General features: G+C 39.9%; 2 protein-coding genes across 9 annotated transcripts in view; one reads left to right on the top strand and one right to left on the bottom strand.

Annotated features, from left to right (window-relative positions):
• LOC123498877 (carbonic anhydrase-related protein 10-like) overlaps positions 1-15,000 on the bottom strand; it is a 165,549-nt gene that overhangs the window by 50,830 nt on the left and 99,719 nt on the right. The gene's annotated exons all lie outside the window — the stretch shown is intronic.
• Positions 13,980-15,000, top strand: part of LOC123498878 — a 125,108-nt gene continuing 124,087 nt past the window's right edge. For 3 of the 8 annotated variants that reach the window (XR_006672827.1, XR_006672826.1, XR_006672830.1), the window contains exon 1: positions 13,984-14,388. Coding sequence is in view for 1 of the 8 variants with exons in the window: in XM_045246374.1 (XP_045102309.1) it covers positions 14,290-14,388 (99 nt within the window). In the remaining 7 variants the exon portion in view is untranslated. Of the gene's footprint in view, positions 14,389-15,000 lie in introns of all 8 variants that reach the window. The other 5 variants (XR_006672820.1, XM_045246374.1, XR_006672828.1 and 2 more) reach the window with 5 other exon arrangements.

Raw genomic sequence — 15,000 nt, 5'->3', positions numbered from 1 at the left:
ACACACAGGTAAGGGATTAAAAAGAACACGCACGCACAAAAGACAAGATAAAAGTCACTGCATTGTATTGAAAAGAGAAAGGGAATAAAAGAAAAGAAAAAAATAGTTTAATTGTTATGGTGACATTTATTATTTTTTCCTTTATCAATTTTGTATTAATTTTTGTGGATATGTTGAATGTACATGTATATTTTTCCTTGTAATGGTCACGACGCGATTAATTTACTTCAATGCATGCAATTCTACGCTTTTAATGCATCAAATCCTATTTACATTATATCCTGATGCATCGCTTTTATTTATTAGTATCTCATTTTACTCTTTTTTTTCCTTTTTTTTTTTTTTGCTTCACCTTCATCTCTTCTCTTTAACCCCTTCAGTACCATGGCGCGTTTTCATATTGATCCTGGTTACTATTTGGCGATTTTAAACAGCTTCAGAAACTCACGAGGGGGATTAAAATAGTGAAGACTCCAGTCATTATTCTTCTGACCCCCATAGACCCTTCCTAATGCATATAAAATCGTCTTATCACATCAAAAAATCAAGGTAAAAATGCGTCCCAGTACTGAAGGGTTAAGTTCACATCAAGACTACTTTACATTCTGAGGAACATTTCTCTAGCAGTCTGGTTGTCATTCTTTATTCAGAGAGTGTTTGCTTATGTCTCTCTGTCTCTCTGTTCATCAATGCGACGCTGTGACTTAATTGCTGTGCGTCACTATTTGCTGTGTTGTATTGGCCCGTCTGTGTGTCTGTATGTGTGTTTCTAAGTCTGTCTGTTCGTGATTATCTGTTTCTCTCCTTCTGTTCGCTAGTTTGTCTTTTTCTTTGTCTATCTGTATCATTGTTTGTTAGTTTCTTTGCTCCTTCTGTTGACTGATTTGCTTTTCCGTCTCTCTATCTCCGTCTGTCTGTCTGTCTGTCTGTCTGTCTGTCTGTGTCCATTATTCTCATTCTCATTTTGTCTGTTAGTGTGTGTGTGTGTGTGTGTGTGTGTGTGTGTGTGTGTGTGTGTGTGTGTGTGTGTGTGTGTGTGTGTGTCTGTGTCTGTCTTTCGTCCGTCTCTCTCTCTCTCTCTCTCTCTCTCTCTCTCTCTCTCTCTCTCTCTCTCTCTCTCTCTCTCTCTCTCTCTCTCTCTCTCTCTCTCTCTCTCTCTCTCTCTCTCTCTCTCTCATGCTGTAGTGTTGTATACAGAAACTTTCAATATCCTTTTAATAGTAATTCTCTCTCTCTCTCTCTCTCTCTCTCTCTCTCTCTCTCTCTCTCTCTCTCTCTCTCTCTCTCTCTCTCTCTCTCTCTCTCTCTCTCTCTCTCTCTCTTGTGAATGCTGACCTTGAAAACTGACAGGAGAAGCTGACCTTGAGGTGAGAGAGAGAGAGAGAGAGAGAGAGAGAGAGAGAGAGAGAGAGAGAGAGAGAGAGAGAGAGAGAGAGAGAGAGAGAGAGAGAGAGAGAGAGAGAGAGAATTATAATGCAAATGCTAAGTTTAATAGATAATGTCAATACAGTATCATTCTCGTCGCTGTTCAGTCCTTGTTAATAATGGTGGAGTCGGTATTATCTTGGTTCTCTCGTACGTAACCTTGATAAACTCTGGCATTCTCTGTTTTAGTTTTGTTTGCCTGCATTTCTCCACGTTCGTAATTTTTTTTTTTTTTAGTATCATTTTTAGTATCTCTTGTTAATAATGGTGGAGTCACATTATTATTATCTTGGTTCTCTCGTACGTAACATTGATAAACTCTGGCATTCTCTGTTTTAGTTTTGTTTGCCTGCATTTCTCCACGTTCGTAATTTTTTTTTTTTTTTAGTATCATTTTTAGTATCTCTTGTTAATAATGGTGGAGTCACATTATTATTATCTTGGTTCTCTCGTACGTAACATTGATAAACTCTGGTATTCTCTGTTTTAATTTTGTTTACCTGCATTTCTCCACGTTCGTAATTGTTTTGAGTATAATTTTTAAGAGCTGTAATCAAGACGTGTTTTTATTTATTTTTAAGTTTTAGGTTATTTTCTTGTTTTATGTAATAGGGGAAAGCTGGCCAAGGGTTACATAAAAGGGATAAATGTCTTGAATTCTCCCTTTTAAATGGTCAACTCATAGGAAGCTGGAGATACAGAAGCAGGCAGGGAGTTCCAGAGTTTACCAGAGAAAGGTATGAATGATTGAGAGTACTGGTTAACTCTCGCATTAGAGTGTTGGACAGAGTAGGAGTGAAAGGATGAAGAAAGCCTTGTGCAGAGAAGCCGCAAGAGGAATTGAGACATGCAGTTAGAAAGATCAGAAGAGCAGTTAGCATGAAAATAGTGGTATTCTCTTCAAAATGTATGGAAAATACTTGGAGAACACACCATACCAAAATAACAATCTCTCTCTCTCTCTCTCTCTCTCTCTCTCTCTCTCTCTCTCTCTCTCTCTCTCTCTCTCTCTCTCTCTCTCTCTCTCTCTCTCTCTCTCTCTCTAACCAAGTAATTATCGGTTGAGTCAAGATAATCACTCACTTAGCGTCCATTCTCTTTGTTTCTCGTGAGTGGAAGTCGTGTTTTACTTTCTCGTTGGTCTGTGTTGGTTGGGAAGTTATCCAACTTGTCTCTCGCCGTCAGTACCTTCCCGTGGACTTTCAGAGGATCAGGTCGCCTTGCACGAAGGTTTAATGGATTTATTCATTACGACCTCTAAAACTGCTAAGGTGATTTTCTGTGAGTGCAATAGTGTGGAAGAGGAGGAGGAGGAGAAGGAGAAGGAGTAGGAGGAGGAGGAGAAAAGAAAGTAGTAGAAGTAGAAGAAAAGGAAAATAAAAGAAAGAAGAAGAAGAGGAGGAGGAGGAGGAGGAGGAGGAGGAGGAGGAGGAGGAGGAGGAGGAGGAGGAGGAAGAAGAGCAAGAGGAAGAGGAGGATGAGGAGGAGAATGAGGATGAGGAGGAGGAGGAGGAAGAGGAGGAGGAGGAGGAGGAGGAGGATTGCTATGTAAATAATATCTAGGTAAAGTCTCTCGTTGAAGGTCCATCTATGAAACTTCACCCTTTCCCTCTCCCCTTCTCCTAAAGATAGAGTGAATAGATAAGATAAAACAGATTGATATTCCCGCGATAAATGTTTTCGTTACTTCCACTTGACTTTACCTCACTGCACCAGAATGACTCAATAACCTTTTTTTGTTCTTTTACCTTAACTAACTAACCTTAACTAACCTACCTTAACTACCTAACTGTAACTGTATTCAACATAACATAACCTTGCCTCGCTTTGCCTTGCCTCGCCTTGCTTTGCCTTGCCTTGCCTTGTCTTGTCTTGCCTTATCATCATACTTTGCATTACTTTATTTAATTCAAGCTAACCTGGCCTTAGTTTTTTTTTTTACATTACATCAAGCAACCTAACTTAATATCGCTTTGCCTTACCTAACCTTACTTAACTTAACTTTCCCTAAACTTTCCTTACACGACTTCAATTAACCTAACCTTACTTTACTATCTTAACTTACTTTATTTAATCTAAGCTGATTAATCTTACCCTTACCTTATCTTACCTTACTTTACCTAATAAAAGCTAGTTAATCTTTCCTTACCTTGCCTAACCTAACGATATCTTACCTCACTTTTATCTATTTCAAGCTAATTAAACTTTACCTTATCTTGCCTAATCAAACAAAGCCTTTCCTTACCTTAACCTTACTTTACCTAATAAAAGATAATATTACCATACCTTGCCTAATCTAACAATGTCTTACCTTACCTTACCTTACTCTACCTAATAAAAGCTAATTAACCATACCTTACATTGCCTCACCTAACAATACCTAACCTTATTTCACCTTACTTTACCTGAAAAAAATGCTAATTAACCTTTCTGTACCTTACATTTATTCAAGTAACCCAATCTAACCAAACTTAACTTTTCCATACCTCATATTATTTCAACTGACCTAATCTAACCTAGCATTATTTTAACCTATGAGGAAAACAACATGGGAGGAAATGATTATAAGGGAAGATTTTTACCTGTAGGATTGTTAATGGAAGTGTGGGGAAGTCTAGATCACTTGTCCTCCCATAGCTGCAGGTAACGTGGGAGGAATGATCATAGGGGGAAGATTTTTACCTGTGGGATTGGGACAGTATAAATCACTTGTCCTCCCATAGCTGCAGGTAACGTGGGAGGAATGATCATAGGGGGAAGATTTACCTGTAGGATTGTAAGGTGGGAGTGTGAGACAGTATGAATGACCTGTCCTCCCACAGCTGCAGGTAAATCTCCCTAGTAATTTTCTCGTGTAGGCTTCGAAGTAATCAGCCAGGGTTACAAGGGACGGCAGTGAACAGTCTTCTTTTCCCCTCATGTTCCCTTCCTTCTACACTGTTATCATTTCTTTCCTTTTTTTTTTTTCTTATCATCTTATCTTCCTTTTCCTTCCTTCCTTATTAGTGTTTCCTTTTTTTTTCGTTTGTTTTTTTTTCATTTCCGCTCTTTTTTTGTTTTCCTTTTGTCCTTTATTTTCATTCATCGTGTTTCCTCTTTTCTCATCTTTTTCATTCTTTTCATTCCATTTTCTATATTTTTTTCTATTTCTTTAATTCTTTCTTGTTTCCTTTCTTTTCTCCTTCGTCTTTTCATTCATACCATCCTCCTCCTCCTCTTCCTCCTCCTCCTCCTCCTCCTCCTCCTCCTCCTCCTCCTCCTCCTCCTCCTCCTCTCTCTCTCTCTCTCTCCTCTTTCTTCCTCTTTCTCTCCTTTTCTCCTTCTTCTCCTTCTTTTCCTCCTCCTCCTCCTCCTCCTCCTCCTCCTCCTCCTCCTCCTCCTCCTCCTCCTCCTCCTTTCCTCCTCCTCCTCCTCTCTCTCTCTCTCTCTCTCTCTCTCTCTCTCTCTCTCTCTCTCTCTCTCTCTCTCTCTCTCTCTCTCTCTCTCTCTCTCTCTCTCTCTCTCTCTTTTTTTTTTTTTTTTATTTAAACATAATTTATACAGAAGAACATGTACCCAAAGGCGCACTGTCGTGTGCTACCTATTCTAAGGGTACTACAATCTATTTCTCTACAATATTTACAAGACTTAAAAATAGAAAATATACAAGATGGTCAGCATGTAAATGGAGCACTGTTCTTTTCACTTCACTAGCACTATTCACGCACTGCACTACACTGAGTGTCACGTCACAAAGAGTGTCAGAGGAGTTGGCAGTGTCTGTCTCCACTTATGTGCCATCAGTTTGACACTGTGTGTGTTCATCTCCTGGACGTGAGGCACCGCGGCCGTGAACAAGTTCCACATCCTGGAGACGCGTCCTGCGAAGGTGCGTTGATGCTGACACCCGTGGGATCGCGGCACCTCTACGGCGTCACCACCATTGAGCACCGTTCTCGTGCTCCGTGCGGTGACTCTCAGAGGATGACGCAGCCCTGCCAGATGTGGCACTCTTTGCACCTGTGCCTTATGGAACACTACGATTGCCGCCACATCTCTGCGGTGTTCCAGTGAATCAAGGGGACGCTCAGGCTCTGGGTGAGGTGGTATTGCAGCATCTACTAGCCGTATGGCGCGGCGTTGGATGCTGTCCAGTCTCCTTCTGTGTGTGGCGGCACAGGACATCCAGGAGAGCTCTCTCTCTCTCTCTCTCTCTCTCTCTCTCTCTCTCTCATGATACACGATGAAATATTGTCTTCTCATTCGTCTCTTCTTTACCCCTCGTCTTTTTTTTTTTATATATTTCTTTTCTCTCAAGCTTCTCTGTTCTCTCCTCTTTAACTTTCCTCTCTGTCTGCGGTCTGCCAGTTTAAGTGAAGATGTTCCTGTTAGACTAAGAGAGAGGAAGGCACTGTTCTTTATCTGTCTTGTGTTCGTTGTGAGGGTGAAGGTGAGCTGATTGTGACTGGGAAAAGGAGGAGAAAAAGAAAGTGGAGATCTTAAGGGTAGATATAATAAAAGAAAGCGAGAGATTAAGGGAATGGAAAGAGGAAGAGCAACAATAGCAAAATCCAGAAGAAAGGGAGTAGTGGGGGAGGAAAAGAGGATGGAAGGAGGGAGGGAAAAGAAGAGAGGAAGAGAAGGAAGATGATGATGATGATAAGGAGAAAGAGGAGGTTGGTCTAAACTGCCTCTAGCAAGAAAATTTAAAATAACGAAGGAAGTAGAGGAAAAGGAGAAGGGAATGAAGAATGAGAAGGAGGAAAAGGAAGAGAAAGAAGAGGAAGAGAATGGTCTATGCCAAGGAAAAGCAAAAAAATTAAGAATATAACGAAGGAACTGAAAAAGGAGATGAAGAAGAAGGAGGAGGAAGAAAAGAAGAGAACGAAAAGGAAGAGGAAGAGGAGGAGGAGATTAGTCTGAGCCTCCTCCAGCAAAAGAAGATTATAACGAAAGAAATGAAGAATAAGGATGAGAAGATAAAGCAGGAAAAGGAGGAGGAGGAGGAAAAGAAGAGGATAAAAAGAGGAAGAGGAAGAGAAAGAGGAGGAAGAGGAAAGAATGAGTAAATTACGAAGGAACGGAAGAAGTAGTAGGAGAAGAAGAAGAAGATAAAGAGGTAGGAAAAAGAGGAAAAGGAGGAGGAAAAAGAAGAGGATGAAAAAGGAAGAGAAGAAAGAGGATAGTCTAAGTCTGAATAACGAAGGTACGAAAAGAGTAGGAGAAGAAGAAGAAGAAGAAAATAAAGAACGTAAAGGAGGAGAAGGAGAAAGAAGAAGAAGGAGAAGAAAATAAAGAAGGAAAAGGAGGAGGAAAACAGACAGTATGAGCCGCGCCCTTTGCACACCTCACTGTCACAATCTCATGCCAAAAAAAAAAAAAAAAAGAAAGGAAAAAGGAAAAGGAAAGAAACTGCTCTTGAAGTTGACCTAATCTAACCTGACCTTACACGACCAATCACCGCAGGGCACGTGACTCAATGTGTTTATTTGACCAGCTTATTGTTTGTCTCACGTGTGTGTGTGTGTGTGTGTGTGTGTGTGTGTGTGTGTGTGTGTGTGTGTGTGTGTGTGTGTGTGTGCGACAAATGGACTTGGGGCTTTAAATGACCTGTGCCATTTTTGTTTTAGAAGATTCTGAGTCGGGATTCTGTGTAAGTAACATTTTTCTTCTTCTTCTTCTTCTTCTTCGTAGTAGTAGTGGTAGTAGTAGTAGTAGTAGTAGTAGTAGTAGCAGTAGTAGTAGTAGCAGCAGTGGCAGTGGTGGCAGTGGCAGCAGCAGCAGCAGCAGCAGCAGCAGCAGCAGTGGTAGCAGCAGCAGCAGCAGCAGCAGCAGCAGTAGCAGCAGTGGTGCAGCAGCAGCAGCAGCAGCAGCAGCAGCAGCAGCAGCAGCAGCAGTAGCAGCAGCAGCAGCAGCAGCAGTGCAAGCAGCAGTAACAGTGGCAGCAGCAGCAGCAGTAGCAGCAGCAGCAGCAGCAGCAGTAGTAGCAGTAGTAGCAGTGGTAGTAGTAGTAGTAACACAGTAGTAGAGTAGCAGTAGCAGCAGTAGTAGTAGTTGTTGTTGTAGTAGTAGCAGTAGTAGTAGTAGTAGTAGTAGTAGTAGCAGTAGCAGTTAGCAGCAGTAGTAGTAGTAGTTGTTGTTGTAGTACTAGTAGAAGTAGTAGTAGTGTGGTATTAATGTTGTGTTTTTTTTCTTTTCTTTCCCCTTTTTTTTCATTTCTTGAGATTTTTTTTTTAAACTTCTTCCTCAACTCTTGTTTGTTGTTCTTCTTGTTCTTGTTCTTGTTCTTGTCCTTGTTGTTGTTCTTCTTCTTGTTCTTCTTGATGCTCTTTTTTTCTTCTCCTTCTTCTTCTTGTTCTTGTTCTTCTGTATCCTCTTTTCTTTATCTTCTTTTCTTCCTCTTCTTCTTCTTCTTCTTGATCCTCCTCGTACATAACTTTTTCTCTTTTCTTTCTTCTCGTCTCTTGGTGTCACTTTTCTTCTTGTGCTGCATTTCTTTCCTTTCTCTTCTTCTCGTGTATCATTATTTCATTTTTCTCTTTCTTGTTCTGAGTACAGCGTATCTTATTTCTTGTTCTCATTCTTTTTCTTTCATTATTTCTCCCTTCTTTTATATAATTCAACGTGTCCTTCTTGCCTCCTTTGTTACTCTCTCTCTCTCTCTCTCTCTCTCTCTTGCAATTTTCTCATTTCCTTATCTCCTTTTCTTATTTCTTTCACCTTTCCCTCAAACTCTTCAAATTCGGTTTTTATCTTCTTTTCTCTTTCCCAGTTTTCATTTCCTTGAACTTCCCTCACCGGCGACTTTTTCCTCTTTCTTCCTCCCTTGTCTCTCCTCCTTCAAGATCCCTGACAATTTTCTCTTTCCTCTTCCTCTATTATCATTTTTTTTTTTTCAACCTTCTTTTTTTTTGACCGGATTTTAGTCTTTCCTTTTCGTGTTTTTGTTCTTTTATTTCATTATTTTCTTTCTTTGTTGTTGTTGTTGTTGTTGTTGTTCTTGTTCTTCTTCTTCTTTCTCCTCTGCTTTTCTTGATTTTTCTTCTTATTTTCCAACAATCTTTTCTTCTTTTCTTTCTTCTTTTTCTCTTACTAACAAATGTATTTCCTTCGCAAATATCCGTGTATCATACTACAATCTTCCTCCTCCTCCTTCTTCTCCTCCTCCTCTTCCTCCTCTTCTATCATCCAGGTCAGCTTTTGCACTTCGTCTCCAGGTGAGTAGAATTTACCTGAGGCTGGGCAAGGTAAGACAAGGAGAGGCAAGGTAAGACAAGGCAAGGTGTGGGCTTAGTGGTGGTGATTACTTGGGCCGCACATAACAGGTAGACACAGGTAAGACACTGGCCAAGGAGACTCATGTTTTGTTTTGTTATTTTGATTGATTTTGAAAGTACGTGGTTATTTTTGTGTTTTAGCATCTTTTGGATTATGCTTAACCCTTTCCTAAGCATCTTTTTGGATTTGATGCTTAACCCTTTCCTAAGTTTTTGGTGTGATTAGATGATTTTATTTATATTGGAAAGGTTCTATGGAGGCTAAAAGATTGATGGGCAGTCTACACTATTTTAATCCCAACATGTGTCTTTGAATGTGTATAAAATCACCAAATATTATTGAAAAACGCGTCATGGTACTGAATGGGCTAAAGATACGTGATTCTCATGTATTGCTTGCACCTTGCCTGGCCAAACTCTTCCAACTTTGTCTGTCGACTTCTACCTTTCCTTCCTGCTGGAAGTTCGCCTACATTCAGCCTGTTCCTAAAATGGGTGACCGTTCTAACCCTCCAAACTACCGTCCTATAGCTTTAATATCTTGCTTGTCTAAAGTTTTTGAAACGACATTGAATAGGAAGATTCTCAAACATCTGTAACTTCACAATCTTCTGTCTGATCGCCAGTATGGCTTCCGTCAAGATCGCTCTACTGGTGATCTTCTGGCTTTCCTTACTGAGTCTTGGTCATCCTCTTTTAGAGATTTCGGTGAAACCTTTGCTGTAGCGTTAGACATATCAAAAGCTTTTGATAGAGTCTGGCATAAAGCTTTGATTTCAAAACTGCCCTCCTACGGCTTCTATCCTTCTCTCTGCAACTTTATCTCAAGTTTCCTTTCCGACCGCTCTATTGCTGCTGTGGTAGACGGCTACTGTTCTTCTCCTAAACCTATTAATAGTGGTGTTCCTCAGGGTTCTGTCCTGTCACCCACTCTCTTTCTATTATTCATTAATGACCTTCTTAACCAAACTTCTTGCCCTATCCACTCCTACGCTGATGATACCACCCTACATCTTTCCACGTTCTTTCAGAGACGTCCAACCCTTCAGGAAATCAACAGATCACGCGGGGACGCCACGGAACGCCTGACTTCCGATCTTTCTAAGATTTCCGATTGGGGCAGAGAAAATCTAGTAGTTTTCAATGCCTCAAAAACTCAATTCCTCCATCTATCAACTCGACACAACCTTCCAGACAACTATCCCCTCTTCTTCAATGACACTCAACTGTCTCCCTCTTCCACAATGAATATCCTCGGTCTGTCCTTTACTCATAATCTTAACTGGAAACTTCACATCTCATCTCTTGCTAAAACAGCTTCTATGAAATTCTGAGGCGTCTCCGACAGTTTTTCTCGCCCCTGTATGGAGTACTCTTCGCATGTTTGGGGAGGTTCCAGTCACACAGCTTTGCTTGATAGGGTGGAATCGAAAGCTCTTCGTCTCATCAACTTTCCTCCTCTCACTAACTGTCTTCAGTCTCTTTTTCACCGCTGAAATGTTGCATCCCTTTCTATATTTTATCGCTATTTTCATGGTAACTGTTCTACTGATCTTGCTAACTGCATGCCTCCCCTCCTCCTGCGGCCACGCTGCACAAGGCTTTCTTCTTCCTCTCATCCCTATTCTGTCCAACTCTCTAATGCAAGAGTTCACCAGTACTCTCAATTATTCATCCCTTTCACTGGTAAACTCTGGAACTCCCTTCCTGCATCTGTATTTCCGAATTCCTACAACTTGTCTTCTTTTAAGAGGGAGGTATCGAGGCATTTCCTCCCCTAATTCCTGCCTGACGGTTTTGGCACTTTTGCACTCTTTGGAGAGCCAGCGCTCAAGTGGGCCTTTTTTTAATTTTCTTTTTTTTCCCTTGGCTGGCCCTCTTCCTACGTAAAAAAAAAAAAAAATGTTGATATAACCTTTCTTGAAACGTGTGTCTTTATCTGACTGTATCTTTTTCATTTTATTTTCTCATTTTTTTAACTGAAATCTTACTTTTGTTATTTTTTCATTTAAATAATTTGCTTATCTTAATTTACTTTTTTTTTTTATCTCATTTCTTGTGTTGATTAATTTACTGTTGTTTTGTCTATTTATTTATCAACTTTTGGTCACCCCGAAGTATAAGGAGAAGTGGAAATGAGCTTGTGGGAGTGTAATGTGTGATTCCGAAACATCTCACTAATGACCGGAGTATAATTCAGTAGGTAAATATATAAATCGTTTAGTTCGAGATATTCTTTCTTTTCTTTTTTCCTTTCTTCTTCTTCTCCTTCTTCTTCTTCTTCTTCTTCTTCTTCTTCTTCTTCTTCTTCTTCTTCTTCTTCTTCTTCTTCTTCTTCTTCTTCTTCTTCTTCTTCTTCATATTTTCTTAATCTTCCTTCTCATTTTTACCATCGATCTTTTCCTTGATCTTCCTTCTCTCTTACTAACAAATTGACTCACTGAGGGAGGAGCGAAGCAAACTGGCCGTGACTGTGCTGCGTTGCGTGACGTTTGGCCGTGAGTGTGCAGTGAGGCTCAAATCGTTTACTGTGCTGACAAAAATGAGCACATAAGCTTTCACGTTATAGTCATATTTTAATTTGTTTCATCCACTTATTCTCATTGGTGATTCACGAATTTAACCCCTTCAGCATCATAACTCATACTCATATTCATTCTGCCTACTATTTGGTGATTTTATACAGCTTCAAATTTATGTGAGGGTTGAAACAGTGAAGACTCTGGCCAGTAATCTTCTGACTTACAGAGATCCTTCCTAATGTAAATGAAATAGTCTAATCATATCCAAATCTCAAGGTAAAAATGTGTTCCAGTGCTGAAGGGGTTAAAAGAGTAAACGAAATTCTTTTATCTTTTCTTTTTTTTTGTGCCATTTAAAGATTTGCCCCCTTTTTTTTTGCTTTTAATGGTAATAGTGTGTTTTAATGTATAATGTCAAGTTAGATTTTATTTTGATATATAGTCAAATCTTTTTCTTCTATTAGATGTATAATGTTAATAATGTTAATATATTTTTTTCTTTTTAGTATATAATGTCAATACATTTTCTTTCTTTCTTTTTATTGAAAGTCGGTTACTTGGGAGTGCGTTTCCTATTGTAAAGCCCGACTCTTATATTTATTTTTCTTTTCATTTTCGTATTATTAATTGAAGGTGTTGTGCTGCAGCTCCCTTTAAATGTGCACAATAAAATAAGTGTGAAATATAGCCACCTGTTTATTGTTATAATTCTCTCTCTCTCTCTCTCTCTCTCTCTCTCTCTCTCTCTCTCTCTCTCTCTCTCTCTCCAGAATTTTATTAACTGCCCCGTTTATATCTGTCCAATAAAATCCATTAAAATTACAGTGACATAATATGCAGAAGTTTATTGTTAATCATTCACCTTTTTTACACTTTTTTTTTATCCTGCATCGAAATAAAGTATACATATGGATTACGTCGACATATTAAATCACGTGTATGAAATATAAATTTACCAAACGTGACTGTGAAAATAAGCAATACAGTTTATTCATTTACTAAAAACATACATATATATATTTTCTGTGTCATTACTTTCTGCATTATGAGCGAAGGGGAAGTGCTCTCTCTATATACATCTTTCTCTCTTTTATTTCCCGTGCCAGAACTGCAACCTTGTCAATTCAGAACACTTCATTACCTCTTTTACTGCCGCTCGTTTTTCTTCCTGTAATCGCAATCTTTTTTTTTTTTTCTTCTGTTTTTTATTCATATATTTCATCTAGTTTAATCTCATTGAATAGTCGTGTAATTTAAAAAACGCAAAATTATATAACAATTGTTTCCCCCTGTTCTCTCTCTCTCTCTCTCTCTCTCTCTCTCTCTCTCTCTCTCTCTCTGATAATATATAAATTTCTAGTAGCAGTAGTAGTAGCAGTAGCAGTAGAAGTAGCAATAGAAATAGCATGATCAGTAGTAATAGTGGTAGTAGCAGCAACAGCAGCAACAGTAGCAACAGCAGCAGCAGCAGCAGCAGCAGCAGCAATAGTAGTAGTAGTACTAGTAGTAGTAGTAGTAGTAGTAGTGGTAGTGGTGGTGGTGGTAGTTTTACTGTGATAGTGAAGGCGGTGGTGTGTCAGTATTGATAGTACATGTTATTATTACTATTATCATTATTACGGTGGATGGCAGTGGCGTGCTTGCTTGATGGAGAATGGAGAGTGCAGGGTTTGGTTTCCGGGTCAGGTGGGCATGTCTTGGCTAATCACTTTACACGCTGACTGAAGTGTCTGTTTCCTTGTATACCTGGCGGGAACACTCACGGATATTGACACGGGACCAGGAGGCTGCGACCTTGCTTTGTCTGTGTGTGTGTGTGTGTGTGTGTGTGTGTGTGTGTGTGTGTGTGTGTGTGTGTGTGTGTGAATGAATACCCTGATATATTTTCTAAAGCGAATTGTTATATTTTTCATCTTTTTTCCTCTATTTCCCTCTGTCCGCCTATTTTCAAGTGTGTGTGTGTGTGTGTGTGTGTGTGTGTGTGTGTGTGTGTGTGTACGTGCAGTTTAATTTATAAATACTTAAGTACTTTAGCAGTTTGTTTGATTGATCGTTTTATAGATTGACTATTGGATTCTTTGACTGAATGATAGTTACACATACATATTTACTTAGATAAATAGACACACGTTTCCATGTAACATATAAACACACAAATGAGCATTTTTTATATCCGCTTCATACTAACTTTTGTCTATTAAATTTTTTTTTTAAATAATGAGTTTGTTGAATGACCTACACAGCAACATTAAAACCTCTAAATAGGATAACAGTCGAGTGGATAAAAACAAAAAGAATCACATTATTACCTACAACAATGTGTTTTACGACTCACTCCCATAAATCGATGCCAGCTCAGCCAACTACTGCGGGCCTTTATGTCAATTGTTATATGTATTCACAGGTTTCCGTCGGTGGTTTCTTTATTCCGATGCTGTACCTTTACCTAGCTTCCTTTCCTTGATGTGAGGAACATGTGTAATGGAGTTTAAATATTGGTGCAGTAATGTATGTGTTGTTAGGCGTGTGAAATGTGCGAGATGAGTGAAGGAGGAACAGAAAGGAGAGGATGAGGTTAGTGAATGAAGGACAGAAAGGAGAGGATGAATTGAGTGAATGAAGAACAGAAAGGAGAGGAGAGGATAAAAGAGGGAAGGATAGCGAGGAACAACTCACTTCTCGAACTCAATGAAGCTTCGAATCACTACGCACATAGAATAAGGAAAAATTCTCTTGACTTTCGCCAGAATAACTCATAATCAAAACTAAGCTTATCTAGTTTTTTCCTGTATTCATGAAAGGAAAATTTGTGATTGTGAAATTTAGTGTGAAATTTAGTGAACGTCTAACATGATAAGACGCAACTATGGGTGTACATGCTGTCCTCTGGCGGCCTCTCTAGTAAATACACGTGTGGCCGGGGCCCGGAAGTCCGTGCCGGTGCTCTTGTCTCATCTGTCTAGCTTCATTCACACAGCCAAGTTTTGAGTGATTTGATGACAGTCATGAGAAGAGAACAGGCACGCGGGTTTTGTTAAGTTGGAAAGTGAATATTATCAAGGGAGAAGGAGGCTGGTGATGGCTTTATGACGACTCGTACCCGCGGCTCCACAACGGCTCAACTTCCTCTGCTACTGACAACTTTCAACTTGTGCACACTCGACAATACGCTGTGGCGGCGAGATGTGAGTATAATCGGTTCGTTCCCTAAGTGCATGTTTCCTCCCTCGACTCCCACGACACCTGGAAACTGTAATGGGTAAAAAGGAAGCCATGGCGAGGGTTTAGCGTGAGGTGGGTGGCTGGCAGCGGGGTGCACGTGGAGGGGTGGTCACGGCCGCTCCTTGCCTGGCTCTCCCTGATAGCTATGTAGACACTAAGGGCTGTGTTCTCAAGCTCTCTGGTGTCATATCTCTGTTGTTTTAGCAGACTGTAGTGCAATTCTCGAGTAGGTCATGGCTGTTCTCAAACGTGTTTTCATGATTCCAGTGGTAGTTTAGCAAGAATTCTGCATCACTGACAGGAAAAAAACCAGCAGGAATACCACAGCTCTGTGTCTCAGACGGTGTTAACGTCGTTATTTGGGTGTAACTAGCAACAATATGAGATTTTAATCATATTCATAGGTAATTTCATACCTCCTGCTAATTTTGCTTTATTAACAAAGTGTAATAAAGGTACGTCGGTAATTGCATGGGTGGCAGTGGCGGCCGTCACGAGGCTGGGGCGACGCTGCGGTGACGTCATTGTTCCGTAAGGATTCCCCTGTCGGCAGTCAAGTTCAGTCAGTAATAAAC

Source organism: Portunus trituberculatus, chromosome 48, assembly GCF_017591435.1.
Source record: "Portunus trituberculatus isolate SZX2019 chromosome 48, ASM1759143v1, whole genome shotgun sequence".
Classification (NCBI taxonomy): domain Eukaryota; kingdom Metazoa; phylum Arthropoda; class Malacostraca; order Decapoda; family Portunidae; genus Portunus; species Portunus trituberculatus.
The sequence above is the reverse complement of the archived record's forward strand: the minus strand, read 5'-3'. Positions and strand labels throughout refer to the sequence as shown.